The sequence below is a fragment of the Bombus flavifrons genome, chromosome 9, assembly GCF_040668555.2.
Source record: "Bombus flavifrons isolate JBK064 chromosome 9, iyBomFlav1_principal, whole genome shotgun sequence".
NCBI classification, from domain to species: Eukaryota; Metazoa; Arthropoda; class Insecta; order Hymenoptera; family Apidae; genus Bombus; species Bombus flavifrons.
In genome coordinates, this window is record NC_138450.1 from 11676060 (window position 1) to 11691014 (window position 14955).

At 27.8% G+C, this 14955-nt stretch overlaps 1 protein-coding gene across 7 annotated transcripts; it reads left to right on the forward strand.

The window, feature by feature from the left end:
* The first annotated feature begins 331 nt into the window (after positions 1–331).
* Aldh-III (Aldehyde dehydrogenase type III) lies at positions 332–14490 on the forward strand. 7 transcript variants are annotated; one of them, XM_069119680.1, is made up of 13 exons: positions 334–516; positions 3388–3517; positions 9731–9765; positions 9887–10030; positions 10099–10194; positions 10284–10505; positions 10609–10772; positions 10902–11132; positions 11280–11477; positions 11686–11801; positions 13378–13513; positions 13604–13757; positions 14251–14490. In XM_069119680.1, the coding sequence occupies exons 1-13, from the start codon at positions 490–492 to the stop codon at positions 14269–14271; spliced, it is 1674 nt and encodes a 557-aa protein (XP_068975781.1). In that variant the 5' UTR covers positions 334–489; the 3' UTR covers positions 14272–14490. The 7 variants fall into 7 exon arrangements, with proteins under 7 accessions (XP_068975780.1, XP_068975785.1, XP_068975781.1 ...); XM_069119679.1 differs by lacking the exons at positions 11686–11801; positions 14251–14490 and adding an exon at positions 12545–12660 and having other exon boundaries at positions 332–516; positions 13604–14199; XM_069119684.1 differs by lacking the exons at positions 13604–13757; positions 14251–14490 and adding an exon at positions 12545–12660 and having other exon boundaries at positions 332–516.
* Positions 14491–14955: the final 465 nt, after the last annotated feature.

A 14955-nucleotide genomic window follows, 5' to 3' on the forward strand; every position in this document is an offset into this window, starting at 1 on the left:
CATCTTAAAGTATTTTCTTATTCGAATAATGTCAAATAACTCACACCTGAATAGTATTAATGCAAATTCATTTGCATATTATTTAGTTTAAATATTATTCTATTCCAAGAATTCACAAATTTTACTTCATTGTTATCTTACTATTATCTATTACCGAAACAGAACGAAGCTTGTTAACGTTTAACATTGAAAATATCGATCCAGATACTCGGACGATAATCGCCGGTACGATTATATGCAAATAAACACGACCTCGACTTTTTAAATTCAGCGTAATGTTTCTAATGAAGTTCCAGTTCCCACCAGTCGTTCTATCATTATAGAAATCAGAAAACATTCAGTCCTTGATTTTCATCGATTACGTTTGAACGTTCGATCGCGCGACGATTTTCCCCACAGTACTTCAGCAATAATCATCGCATGTGTATTGAAAAAGTGTATTGGAAAATTACTTGCAACACGTAAGCTTCCATTAATAAAACGTGAAATATGACTGATCAACAAAAATCAGCTATGGTGAGTACAATATTCGTATAGTATGGATTCAAACCTTATAATATCTTCTTCTTTCGTTCAGGAATTTGCTAACAATCCACCTTATCAGTTAATTTTCAATAAATATGATAAGGTCGATTGATCACGCTGCCTTTTTCTTTATAAAACAAATCTGAGTAATTGAAAACGACGGTTTATCACCATCGTCACGTTACATAAACAATAAAAAAAATATGGCGATATTGGTAAACAAGGAAAAAATCAAAGAATGCAAAAAGTCGTAAGTTATTCAAAATAAAATATTGTGAGTGCAAATATAATCTATATCTACGATTAAAAAAGAGAAGCTTCTTGAATTCTTGAAAACCCGCTAAAAAATTTGTTCAGAGTCAAATCGAAGAGAATTAATAACATGATGTTCTGATTTAACGAAACCGGCAAGTCATCGCATTTGAAAACATAAGCTTAAAATAGAATGAGTTGTTTTGGTCATTAAAATCTTCAAAACTCGCGTATGTTTCGATCGCGTGAAATCGCTTTGTCAAGAAAAGAGGACCTTTATTCAACGACATTTACTTAGATAGTTTGCATATGTTAATTCGTTTCTCTACCAATGAATCTCATATACCTAATAAAATTAGTGGCACACGTTGTCTATTGCATCTTCTGTTCGCATAATGTTGTATAACTTCGATTTAGGTGAGAAGGACAATTATAAACAACAAAATTAAAAATTGTTGATAATCGGAGAATACAAAGAAATAATAAACTGTTTAAATTGAAGTGGAGTGATACGCAGAAATAACTTGGAGCACGATAAACATGTCGAAGGAAATAATTTAAAGAAGAAGCAGTGATGAACTGCGGAAGATAAAAGAATATGAGGATACATATTAAGAGAAATTTGTATTAAAATGAGAGAAAAATCTGAAATGAAACGGAGACGTTTCAGATTCTTTTAAAATTAAGAATAAAACATCTTCATGAATTTAATTATTTTCACTATAAAATTACAAACAACATTTTAATAATAACGTTTAAGTCAGAGGAATATAAATTATAAATGATTATAGAAATAATTATGAAAGCCTAATAATCATAAAGTGTACATACAGTTCTGACCCTGTTGAATATTAAATTTTGACTCTATTAATAAATTATATTATTTCAGCAATAATGTAATTGGCGATTGTAAATTAGCATCAAGAAGTCATTAAGCTTGAATGAAATATAATGGATAGAATATTTTTAGAACAAAATATTAAAATAATATATAATTCAGTTCCCGTCTACTATTTATTATAATTAAATACATGTATATACAATATATTGAAATGTATGGAATTTATATTTTAAGAGCACTGTTTTATTTGTGTTTAAATTTCTACGATACGGCAAATCAATGTACCTGCTTTTGAGCAAAGCATTCGTTTCAGAGAAAGGAGAAGTAAAAGTAGGCTGGTCACGTGGGCATTTCTTAGCACTTTCGTACAAATTATTTATATCGAATTGTTTATATTGGTTATTTTAAGACATTTCGTATCTGGAGCTGTTCCACATTTTTTCGTTTTCTTTATTTTGTCCATGTATCTTCACCTTTTTAAATAAAAAAATAAAAAATAAAATAAAAAAAAAGAACAAATTACCTAAAAACTATATTTTAGCTACTATATTACCTTACTACTAAAACTATATTACCTTAAAACTATATTTAATTGCATGCTTAACAAATATTCTAGTACCCTAAAAACAATCCGAAACATCGAGAAGAAGAAGAAACACAATGCGATACAAAACAATCAAAGACAAACAAAAATTTAGATAGCAATTATCATAAACTTTCATCATTCTTAAATGAAATTGTCATTGCAAAAAGTTTACTGTTTAAACTACCAATCCTTTTACTTTATTTTGTATCGCGGCAACCATTCGAAAAGGACATTTCTCTATTCAGTCGTAGCACAGCTGTATGAAAGGCAGCATCGTCTTTTCGAAATTAGTAACATGACCAGTTAAATATCATCATAGAGGCGCGATTATTTCGTAAGTGCTTTTGCAATTAATTACGTCTGTGTTACGCTTTAAGAAGTATTTCCTACTACTGATAACCACTTGATTTCACCGTTGGAAAAATTTCGCGTTAATGGTGAACTATGTACAGTGTAATTTAACTGACGAAAAAGATCAATTACGTAAACTTGAATTTAGTTTGAAGCAATTAATGTTTCGAACAATTATTGAGTCGTGTGTTCATGTACATATGAACAAGAATCATATATGTATACATAGTGATTTATAAAAGTATTTGAACGTTTACAGAAACCTTTTATGTGAATATATCATGTGTGTTAATACGAAACATTTTTCAATTTCATTAACACTGTAATGACTATTATGATCAGATTGGTGAGATCGAAAATAAAACTGAAAATTTGCAACTTCAAAAAATTCGCTCACGAAATAAAAGAAAACGACTGTTAAAATGATCAAAATTACCGTGCGTATTAATAACGATGGATTAACTACATTTGTTACGCACCAGATGACGAAATTCTAATACTTCGTTCCGTTCTTAAGCTTCAGATCAAAATATTGTTCTTCTATGAGATATTAATCACGGGATTATCTCGAGTGACGACATAATTTGAATACTCTGATTCAGCAAATTTAATGTTCTTATGATTAGAACAAAGATCAAAATAAAAAATACACAACTAAGTTCTCAACTATTGTTAAAAACAACATTTATCAGTCATTAAGTCTCTTATCTACGATAATGTTATGAACCTTGAATATTATACAAATACCGAAACTTATCAATTTAAATAACAGATGTTTGGTACTGTGATATGTAAACTTCGCTGATATGCTAATTGCTACGGTTATTTCCAGAGAGAAGTAGTGCTTGAAATGAGTGATACGAATGGAGAACCGATTCGTCCCAAGCCACAGAATATAACGCCAGTCGTAGGAGAGCACCGGATCGATATAGAGTCAGAATTACCAGACGACAACAAGTCCAGTGAGTGATCTCGATTAACATTATTATTATTAATCTTTCATTCCTCGTTCTTCGTATCTTCATTCATATAATATATAATAATATATAGTAATAAATAAATATAATAATCGAGATGATTAATGATATGAAAAAGAGAAAGGTTTTACGAAGACGTTAAAAAGATCCAACGATGATAAATCGATAAATTTGAAAGTGATTATTTTTGAGACCACGAAGTGAAATTTAAAAAATATGAATATATATTTTAGTGCCTTTGGCTCCTCGTTGCATTAAATTATAAGAAAGTTTTTCATTGTGTTATTTAATGAATAATTATTACGATGTTTCGACTTTTGCACGTCGATCGAGTAAGATCAATCTGTCTATGACGGATAAAATACAGTTAATGAAAATAAACTTGTTTAACAATATTTCTTACGTGGAGCAATTTAATTGTAGTTATAATTATCATATACTGGAGGCCAGTATAAAATTACTTCTTATATATACTGTATAAAACAACGTAGAGTTTGAAGCAATCACGGAATGCGAATACTCATTCCTTTATCTCTTTTATTTAACGGGGCCCTAGAGAAAAATGGTATAAGTAACAAAATCTTTAATTTTGCATTAGATAAAACTGTGAATAAAGCTAAATTTCAATATTTCTATAAGGAAAAACAATCGGTATGCTTCCAACATTGAAACATGTAGACTTTTCTATAATTATTATTTCTTTTAGTATAAGAAAGAGAAATCTCAAAGAAATATTAATTCCAATTTTTATTCTATTATAATTTCTATTCATACCTGTAAAAGTTAAAAAATAAATTCGCAACAGAATTGTCAAAATAATAAAAATAAACTCAGAATAAATAGGAATCTTCATGCATCGTTTTTCTGTCTGCTTTCTTCAATGAAGTTTGCTTTCATTTGTTTCTTAAGTCTAATTTGATAAAATCGAATTATCTGTGTTACGTGTCAATCCAATACGTTTGTGCAAGAGACGATAGGAGCGATGTCATTTCTATAAAACACAGTGCTGAGTTTCAACAGTTTTCACTTCGAGGACGTATAAATTATTCTGTAAATCACTGATCCACGCTAAATACATATCTACCTTTAAACTTTCTTGACTGTCCATCTGTATGATTTTCGAACCAGCTGACACTTACCACAGCTCTCTTATTAAGCAACGCATCATTACGTAGTAACGTAAAGCCGTAATACGTGAAGCTATGCAATGCAGAGTTTGTTTCGATTTTTATAATATACTGTACTAAATTGTGCTAGTGGTTTTAGACATCGGTAATGGGATAAATTTTGCAGAAAAGAACTTCACAGAGCCAAAAAAAAAACCAAACTTAAATAAAAATTTATTTCGTCTACTAAATATTATAACAAATACTCTACTATGGGTGTCTTACAAATTTTTTAATATTCTACCCATTCTGTGCATCTTTGAACTTTTAACTTTCTCATAAATGCATAAAAATTCGCAATCCCTTATCGAATTCCCAAAATTATGCCAAGAGTCCTATACCATCCATTACGATCCTAACATATTAAGTGCAGTAGATAAGGAGGGAAATTTAAGCAAGGATAACGTAATTAAAAAATATAACATCGATCTCAGAAATTTGTTTACTTCATCTCTAAGCAGCGATAAACGCCAAGCTTTGTTATTATTAACTACAAACTCTAGATCTTTGATCGAATTTTTATCATAAATCTTCTCTATTATATATCTTTTAACAGTTTCCAAAATTCGATCAAAAATCTAGTCTTATCGAAAGTTAAGAATTGCTATTCCCGCGAATTTACTAAAAATCTTTAACCTTTCACCAGTTCTCAACTTCCTATTAGATATTTCGATAAATATCTTTATATTTTCAAAATTTTAGCTGGCATTTTGAATTTTAAGAATCGACGATTATATATTCAGAATATTTTATCACCGAATACCATCGGGCTTTTTCGCAGGCGCGAGTATCAACGCGCTATAAGAAGGTATAAAAACGCTTGAAAACTTGTTCCAATAGATTTGTTGCACAATTACGCTCATAGATCTGTCAACGATCGAATCTAATCATTTGTGCGCGGTTACTCCAATGATCATCTAGACATTGAAGAAAATATATAAGATAAAAGAAGTATATGTGAGTTTAGTTCTATTAAAGTGCGTATACCTAGCGATAGTACACAAGTAACAGTGTTTTATAAATATATTTGCGACTGAAAGGTGAGTGAGAGAGAGCCATTTTTTAAACTTTAGATCAATAGGAATTCTATCATAGATGTAAAATTATTAAGCAATGAATAAATATTGCAAATTTGTTTATTCGAATTCCTTGTTCAAATGATTGAACGTTGAAAGTAATCACCATCTTCACATTTTTATGCTATTTGAAAAATTTTCTGCCTTATATGTATTCATACTAAGAGTGTATTATATGTTTTTAAAGACTAGTTAACTTGCATGAGTTGGAAATACGTTGACGTTTTATTTATATTCTTCCTGTACGTAGCGTATTACGCAAGAACTTTTAACAAATCAAACACTAGTAGTATTGCTCTATTATCTCAATATATGAAAATGCTACTAAGCTAAACGTATCTGCTTATTTATGTATACAGTACCGAACATAAGTATTGGCACACCCACAGACGGAATAATCTTTTTTAGATTCTAACAAACGACTTAAGTTTCTTTGAGAAGTTAGAGTTAAAAGGATTAGTTTATTAAATGATATGTAACGAAAAATGCGTAGAAAAAATTATAATTGGTTGAAACCATGATGGAAATAATAAAGGTCCTCTTCTATCATTTTTCTATCCGAACTTGTAACGAACATTTGAAAAATACTATATTTATATAATATTTATATATACAAATACTATATTTATATAATTGTTATAAATTACAAATGGTTTTCATCAATGGAAAATCTCAATTTCCCACGATTTTCTGCCAATAACTATAATAAGTCTAAAGATTTGTACATCTTTTGATACCTGTAGCTTGTTATTGCATCAACCGAATTCAATAATATTTTCATTATAGTTTCAGATAAAAAAGTTGTAAAAAACAATCTTTAGGTATTATTTTCTTCGCGATTCCGACCAATTACAATTGTCTTAAAATTTAAGAATAAAACTTTTCCTTCTCTCTCTTTTTTCTTAACTCTTTAATAAACTTATTTTTCTAATTTCTCAAAAAAGATTCAAATCGTTTAGTCCAATCTTAAAAAAGTTTTAGAAGTTGTACCAACACTTATGCTTGGTATTGTATATGCAAAAGTCGTATTAAATGATAATTGTGTTAAAATTTCATATTCCTGCGTAATTATCGGACTTTTTATGCCTTCAAGGAAAAAAGCGATACAGATCGTCGGAAATCGAAGAATAGGATAGCAATAAAATATGAGCTGTGTAAAAATTACGGTGGAACCATCAGTAAAGTTTTACAATAATGTTAATGGTATGAATTTTATTAAAAAATATGATGCACCGTAGTATGTTCTGGCGCACATCTTTCATTTTGTTGTTTTATGTTTCTTTACTGATCTACCACAAAATTTGAATTTCGCGCGCGTGCGATTGCAAGAAAACGCGCTTATAATTCTGTTCAGCTATATACTTCGATAATTCTGTCGTAACTACTTAAATTTATCGTACAATAGCACAAAACAATATATTTGCTATATTCATCACTCACGTATATTGAAAACAAATTGGCGATGACTAAAATTAAGATCTACCTTCGATTAACAGAAATCTAAAAATAAAGTTAGGAAATTCTTATTTATTCATTCATTCAAAGAGTGAGAATTACATTTTTAGTCAGCTTAATAATAAAGTCAAATTCCTAAGTTTTCAATAAAACAAATATCAATTGAGATTGGGTTAATAAACATACCGCAAAATTAACCTTTACTCAGAATTTCAAGATTAAAATTTGGTACATTATTTGGTATATTATATTTATCACAATGTCCAAGCTTATGAAAGTTAACAAAAATGTCAATTAAACCGTTCTTTTAAAACATGATTCTGACATTCCATTGACTCTCAGATTGACTTTATTTACAACGTAAAAAATAGAAAATTATTTTTTACATGAAATACAGGACAAAGCATCTAACTTTATAATTTCGAATTACTCGAAAATTACTTACTGTACAAAGAAATGTTTCAAATAAAAGTTCAGTAACGAAAGTACATGATTTGATACTGTAATTTATTTTTAAGTAAGTAATGTTTTAGTTGCTTTTTATCTGATTGCAAAGTGTAAATTAATTTTTATTTGTATTCTATTGTAAATTAAATCACTACAAAAGATAATAATTAGTTTTCAAAAAAACTGTTCAATAGTAATCATTATTACCTTTACAAGTTTAGTCTTCATGACTTAATATACAGATGTCTTTCCTTAATAAACAGAACATTTCTCCAAGCAAAATTTATCTTTTCTGAATCGGTAAAACAGTAACAATAATGTGATAAAAGTGCGACAAATATGACTGTATTCCTAGAATGTATTCTGACAACTATGGACCTTCCTCAGAAAATCTCAAATCTACTTCCGTTAACTTCTTTTGCGTTTATCATTCCACGCGATAACAAAGACGATCATATTACACATTCATAAAAATAAAAATAATTTTAATAATATCGTATTTAAACAAAGTTTTATCAAAAAGAACATAAATTGATAATATGTCCATTATGTTATACTAAAAGATAGGAGTATAATTTTTACTTAATAAAATCCCATATTTTAAAATGTTCTAGAACGTAATGTAATATGTAAATGGATATGTATATGGGAATGTAATAAAAGAGGTAGATATTTTTATTTCTGATGACTACCAATTTCGGTGATTGAATCGAATTTCTGCATTCACTGCTAAAAACTGTAGAGGGCATACCAAAGCAATCCCAGAACCTCTGTTTCACACGATCGGTATTTCAGAATATATAACATAAAGTGAGATAAGCACTCATACAGTATTAAATCTATCCTGTATTTCGTCTATGATTATTCTTCCCTCATTGTTTCGCATCAAAATAAACGTGCTTGTTCAAAATTAAATTTATTTTTATTCTTCAGAAGACAAGTATATATGTACGTATATCTACATATATGATAAAAATAATTTTAAATTCTTTCAATTTTAATTTTTTACTATTTTTAAAACATTTTCAGTTCTAATTGTATTAGTAATTTTTTATTGTATTAATTTTTAATTAATAATAAGTATTTGTACGGAGATTCGGCACAATCAAATAACATTAATTATATTAGAAATATTTGTTCTGTACTTTATTATTGAAGATTTTTATCTACGCAATATGACGTTTTATTATAAAGCCACGTGTCTAAAATGTGTACAGAAAGATAGATATCATTACTTCCAAGAATTGATTCATGGTTTCACTTGCATAATTTCACGTTTTATGATTCAATAAACTACGAATATTGAAGCATAAACATATTTTCATCCTCACCTTCTATATAGTAATATACAATAAATATTTTTGATAATATTGAGATTTATTATAATTTTTTATCATAGATATTAAATAGCATAAGAACTAAAAATATTATACACAAGTTAAGAATATTAAGTAAATCTATTAGCGTATATGACGAATACTTTTTATTTCCGTACAAGTGTGTAATGCGCTATACGTATCTAAATTTTATTTGTCGACGCTGATATCTTAATATATATTTATTCAAAGATGGAATTGCTTCTATCCTATATTATTATAATACAGACATATCTGATTTATAGTCAAACTATAATCTCGAACCATTTATTATTCAAATGAATACGTTCTGTTCCACGTGTTTTAAACTTTTTTAATCATATATATGTACATATGTAAATAGTTTTTTTTCAATTGCTTCACGTGATCATATTTTTAAGCTGGCTTTATGTACATCAACTGTTGAATGTTATAAATAATAATAATAATATGGAATTGTGTTGCAGTATATATGAGAAATATTCAAATAATAATTCTTTTAATATATTACTGTACTATAATATATCACTGTACTATAATATACTTACAGAAATAAAATAATTTAAATATATCCTTTATTATTTACATTTATGAAAATATAAAAGTTTACTTTATATTTATTCATCATAATTTCTGCTATATTATAAATAACTATTATAAAGTAACTATTATATAGTCATTTATTTCTTCTGATTCTAGCACAAACTAAGAGGAAAATGACAGATTATGCAAATGTAAGTACACTGATTTGTTATTCTATTTCACAGAATAAAAAATTTATGTATCAAATTTTCCAGAAAAATATAAAAATAAAAAATTTCTTATTATGTACTTAAATCTACAATTTTTTTGTAGCTTGTTGAACGCACACGAAATGTATTTCTTAGTGGTAAAACAAGACCACTAGAATGGAGATTAAAACAATTAAAACAAGCACAACTTATGATAAAAGAATGTGAACAAGAAATTACATCTGCTCTTGCTAGTGATCTGCACAAAGTTTGTATAATAACTATCCATTATATTTTACGTTCAGGTTCATAAATAATGGATTTCTTCCTTTGTAGTCTAAATTTGAATCTCTTACAACAGAAGTAGTATTTACAGAAGGAGAAATCAAAGATTTGCTTACATATCTCAAGGAATGGTCAGCTGATGAAAAAGTATCTTCGATATTTCGTAACTTTTTATGCGAATCTAACTATCTTATTTAAATGGATAAATATATAATTCAACTATTTGTATCTTTTAGCCTCCAAAGGCAATAGTCAACATATTGGACAAGGTTGAAATTAAAAAAGATCCATTTGGTGTGGTTCTTGTTATAGGACCATGGAATTATCCTTTCCAGCTATGTGTAGTTCCTTTAATGGGTGCAATAGCTGCTGGTAACTGTGTTATTCTTAAACCATCAGAAATATCCTCTGCCACATCAAAAGTTCTTGCAAAAATTATTCCAAAATATTTAGATCAAGTATGTACTCCAAATGAATTCTAAAAGGAAAATGATTCTGAAATAATCAAGAAAAGATATAAGCATTTTTCACTATGTCGTAAAATAATATTGCACGTTCTAGGAATGTATTCATGTAGTGCTAGGAGGTGTTCCTGAAACAACAGAACTACTTAAACAGAGATTCGATTACATCTTTTATACAGGTTCAACTACAGTTGGAAAAATTATTCGCGATGCGGCAAATAAATTCTTAACGCCAGTGACATTAGAACTAGGTGGTAAAAGGTATATTTATTAATATACTCTCAGTATACTATAGCATAGTACAGTATATAATTAATTAATGTATATTTATTACTTTTATTTTCTACACTTCATAATATAAAAGCGATAAATAAATGCATTAATTTACAGCCCTGTATATATAGATAATACGGCGAATTTAGAAGTAAGCGTGAAAAGAATACTTTGGGGCAAGTGCGTTAATGCTGGACAAACATGTATTGCACCTGATTACGTACTGTGTACTGAGGAAGTTCAAAATAAATTCATAAAAAAGGCAAAGGAAGTTCTCAAAGAATGGTATGGTGATAATCCCAAAGAAAGTCCAGATTTAACACGTATAATTAACGAACAACATTATAAGTAAGATTTTTATTATTATTATTATATATATATATATTATATCACATTATATATATATATATATATATATATATAATTATATTATTATATATATATATATATTATATCACATTATATTGCATTCTATGAAATCTTATATTTTCACAGACGTCTCGTAAAATACTTAAATAATGGCAAAGTAGCACTTGGAGGTGATTGTGATTCTAATGAAAAATATATCTCGCCAACTATACTCGTTGATGTCAAGCCTACGGATCCCGTCATGCAAGATGAAATATTCGGTCCAATATTACCATTTGTAAACATAAATAACGCTTACGAAGCAATTAACTTCATAAATAGTCGGTGAGTTCTTTACATATAAATCTTTTCAATAATAAACATGCACAAAAATGTTCTATTAATAAAAATGCACAGAAATATTTTTTAATAATTATAAGCTTCTAAAATTATATGCACACTGAAGATTTATTCAATTTCATAAATTTCGTTAAAATATTTTATAAAGCAAATAACAAGAAATAATATATGGCAATTAATTCTTTACGTCTAGAGAAACCCCACTCGTACTATATATTTTTTCCAAGGACAAGAGAGTTCAAGATTTATTAATAAATCAAACTCGTAGTGGAAATGTAGGAGTAAATGACACGATAATGCAATATTGTGGTGAGTTAGGATATTAAGCAAAGAACGGTAGACTTTTTGCTAGTATATAGACTGAAGTTATAAAATTTGCTTCAGCCCTTACAAACTGCATAAATCTTTATTTTATCTAATATTTATTTATATTGGGGTTTTGTTGTGGTTATCGAATAATGTGCACATTGGTAATCATTAAATATTAGGGATGGTATAGGTATATTTTCACGCATATTGGGGCCTTTTTAGATATTAATAAAATACCTACATATTCTTTGATAAATACATATTATATATATTGTCCGTCATACATGTTCCATCATACCGCTTTTCAAAATGGTGAATGTTCAAGATCCATAGTCACACATGAATGTTTCATGTTACCTAGTAAACCAAGGTGAAAGTTCCTTTGTCTTAATTTTATAAATATTAATTGCATTAAAAATGATGACCCACTCATATATTTCTCCTATGCTACAATTTGTCAGATTCTAATTAAATTACACTTAGATTCACTGTATATTTGAAATTTTTGTAAATAACATCTTTGAAATTGCATTCCATGATAGTACACATATAATATTGGTAATAGTAATTGTAAAATTCTTACTATACTTTAATCTTTATAATTCTTTGTAATTCGCTACAACCACTTGTAGTGAACTTGCACTTGTAAATATAATACAAGGATTCAAATAGTTTGAATTTCCTACAGATCTTCAATTACGATTTCAATTGCTAATTCATAAATTGTGACATATTCTATACAGGGAGAAGCCATTATCATTATACATATTTAGTACTGAAGAGAAGACTATATCGATATTTCTTGAAAATACAAGCAGCGGTAGTGTTTGTGTTAATGATGTAATAATGCATGTCACAGGTATCTTGATACAAATATACATCTAGATATTTTTGTGTAATGTTTACACTTATGCATGTTTGCATGTATTGTTGTATGTTTGCGTATATTCGATAATTCCACAAAAATCGGGACTCAGGTGTTTTTTTAACCAAAAAGATCAAACTTTCTTATTTTTGATTTGTGATAAATGTAACATTCACCAACATGTTTGTTACATGTTACCGATTGAAGTGACATCAAGTACGGTATAATTCGGAGCATATTTGCTTATTTGATAAATGATACTTAGATACATATCAATAAGTAAATATAATTCAAATTATATCGTTCTGGTTTTATTTTAAACAGAAAGATCTGGAGAATATGATAGTAAATGTTTAATTTAAAAAAGATTAAAAATAAAAGTTTTACTTCTGGATTAGTACCTAAATATATTGTCTCAGTGATATTTGACATTCAATCATTACACTACTCGACCGCCACGGGCCGTCGACTTCTCAGTGTGTCAGGGGACCTCGCTCCCGTAGTAGGAATGACGACTGTGCAATTATGTAAAAAATCTTTTTATGCAATTATCGAATATTTCCTGTATATAGATATATACATATATACATACACACACAATAATTTTATATTGTACATATGTTTGTACTTTGTGTATATAATATCATAATATATTATGATATATTTTATATTTAATATTTAATATATGAACATTAAATATCTGTCTTTCAGTTGACACTTTACCGTTTGGTGGTGTTGGTAATTCTGGTATGGGAGCCTACCATGGAAGATATACATATGATACTTTCGTGCACAAAAAAGGCTGCCTTATTAAAGATTTTAATAAGTTAGGAGAAACATTGGCATCGTAAGCAGCATTCTATAAAATTATATTGTACATAATCTAGTATAGGAATACATTTGTAGAGAAATAACTATTGTTTGTAATTTGTTCCAGATGCCGTTATCCGCCATATTCCGACAGGAAGTTGTCTTTCATAGAATTTTTATTGGCAAAACGGCCTGATATACCGGGAATTAAATATATTCCACATCTTTTAGCATTCGGTTTGGGAATTCTTGTCACATATGGTATTTCAACTGCTTTAAAGGTATATAAACCGAAGCGTATTTAGTGCACATATTAATCTATATTCGTAACAATTTGAACTATTATACATCACCGCACAAAATATTCGCCGCACAATGTATGCAAACTTTATAGTCGTAGAATTAATTTGTGGAAACTTAAATGTTGTAAATAATTGAATGTTCCATTTTCATTCTAATTCAAGTGATTTACTATTGAAAACTTATGACCTTAAAGAATAGTTAATGCTTGAAATGGCTTATGATAGTTAAATTTCAAAATCACATTTCGTTAAATTTTTATACATGTTTTTTTTATATGCTTCCATATAAAAATGTTTATTATGATCTATAGTTAAAACGCCGCGAAACAACACGCACATTTAACGAGTATTATCATTTATTATGTTAATACAACTACTGACGGCTCAATAAAGGCAATAAGTGTTGCTATATAAATCACCATTATTTTGTTCTTTCCTAATACTTAACTAACATACGAAAATACTTTTTCAGGTTCAAGAAGAAAATTATTAATGGACTCCTCACAATACTGTTACAAAAGCTTGTTATCAATTACAAATTTTAAAACGTTATTTATGTATAATTTTTACCTATTCGTATTCTAAATTCGTACGTGTTTGCAACGAGTAAGAGAACTTTTAAATATTAAAATAAAAATCAAATACATTTCTGCAAAAATTTAGCTTTAGAGCTTATATACTTACACACGTATAAAATTTTAATAATCGCTATTTTAATTGTTCCATTTAAATTGTTCTTAAAAAAATCGTATTTTTATGACATAATTCTTTTTTAAATATTTTATAACTAACTTGAGCTTGCACAATAACACATCGTATTTTTTAAAGATTACAGTAAGATTTATCAGTATATAAATTTGCCATAGTGTATATAGAATGTATAATGTGCAAAAATGTTGCCATAGTGTTAAATAAATATATAAAAAACCCTACCATTTCACTATTTTTATTAGAATTATATATAATCCGATAAATAATAAATGTACTGTTTATAACATAACAATACATATGAATATATATTGCAAATAAAGTACACATAAAATACTTAGCATGTAATAAGTACTTAATACGTATTGAGATAATATAAAAAATTTAATCTTTTTTAAGAAAAAGTACTTTCTACTAATTTCTTTGAATTACTTCTTTATGTGACAGTTAATATAAAAAGATAAATATA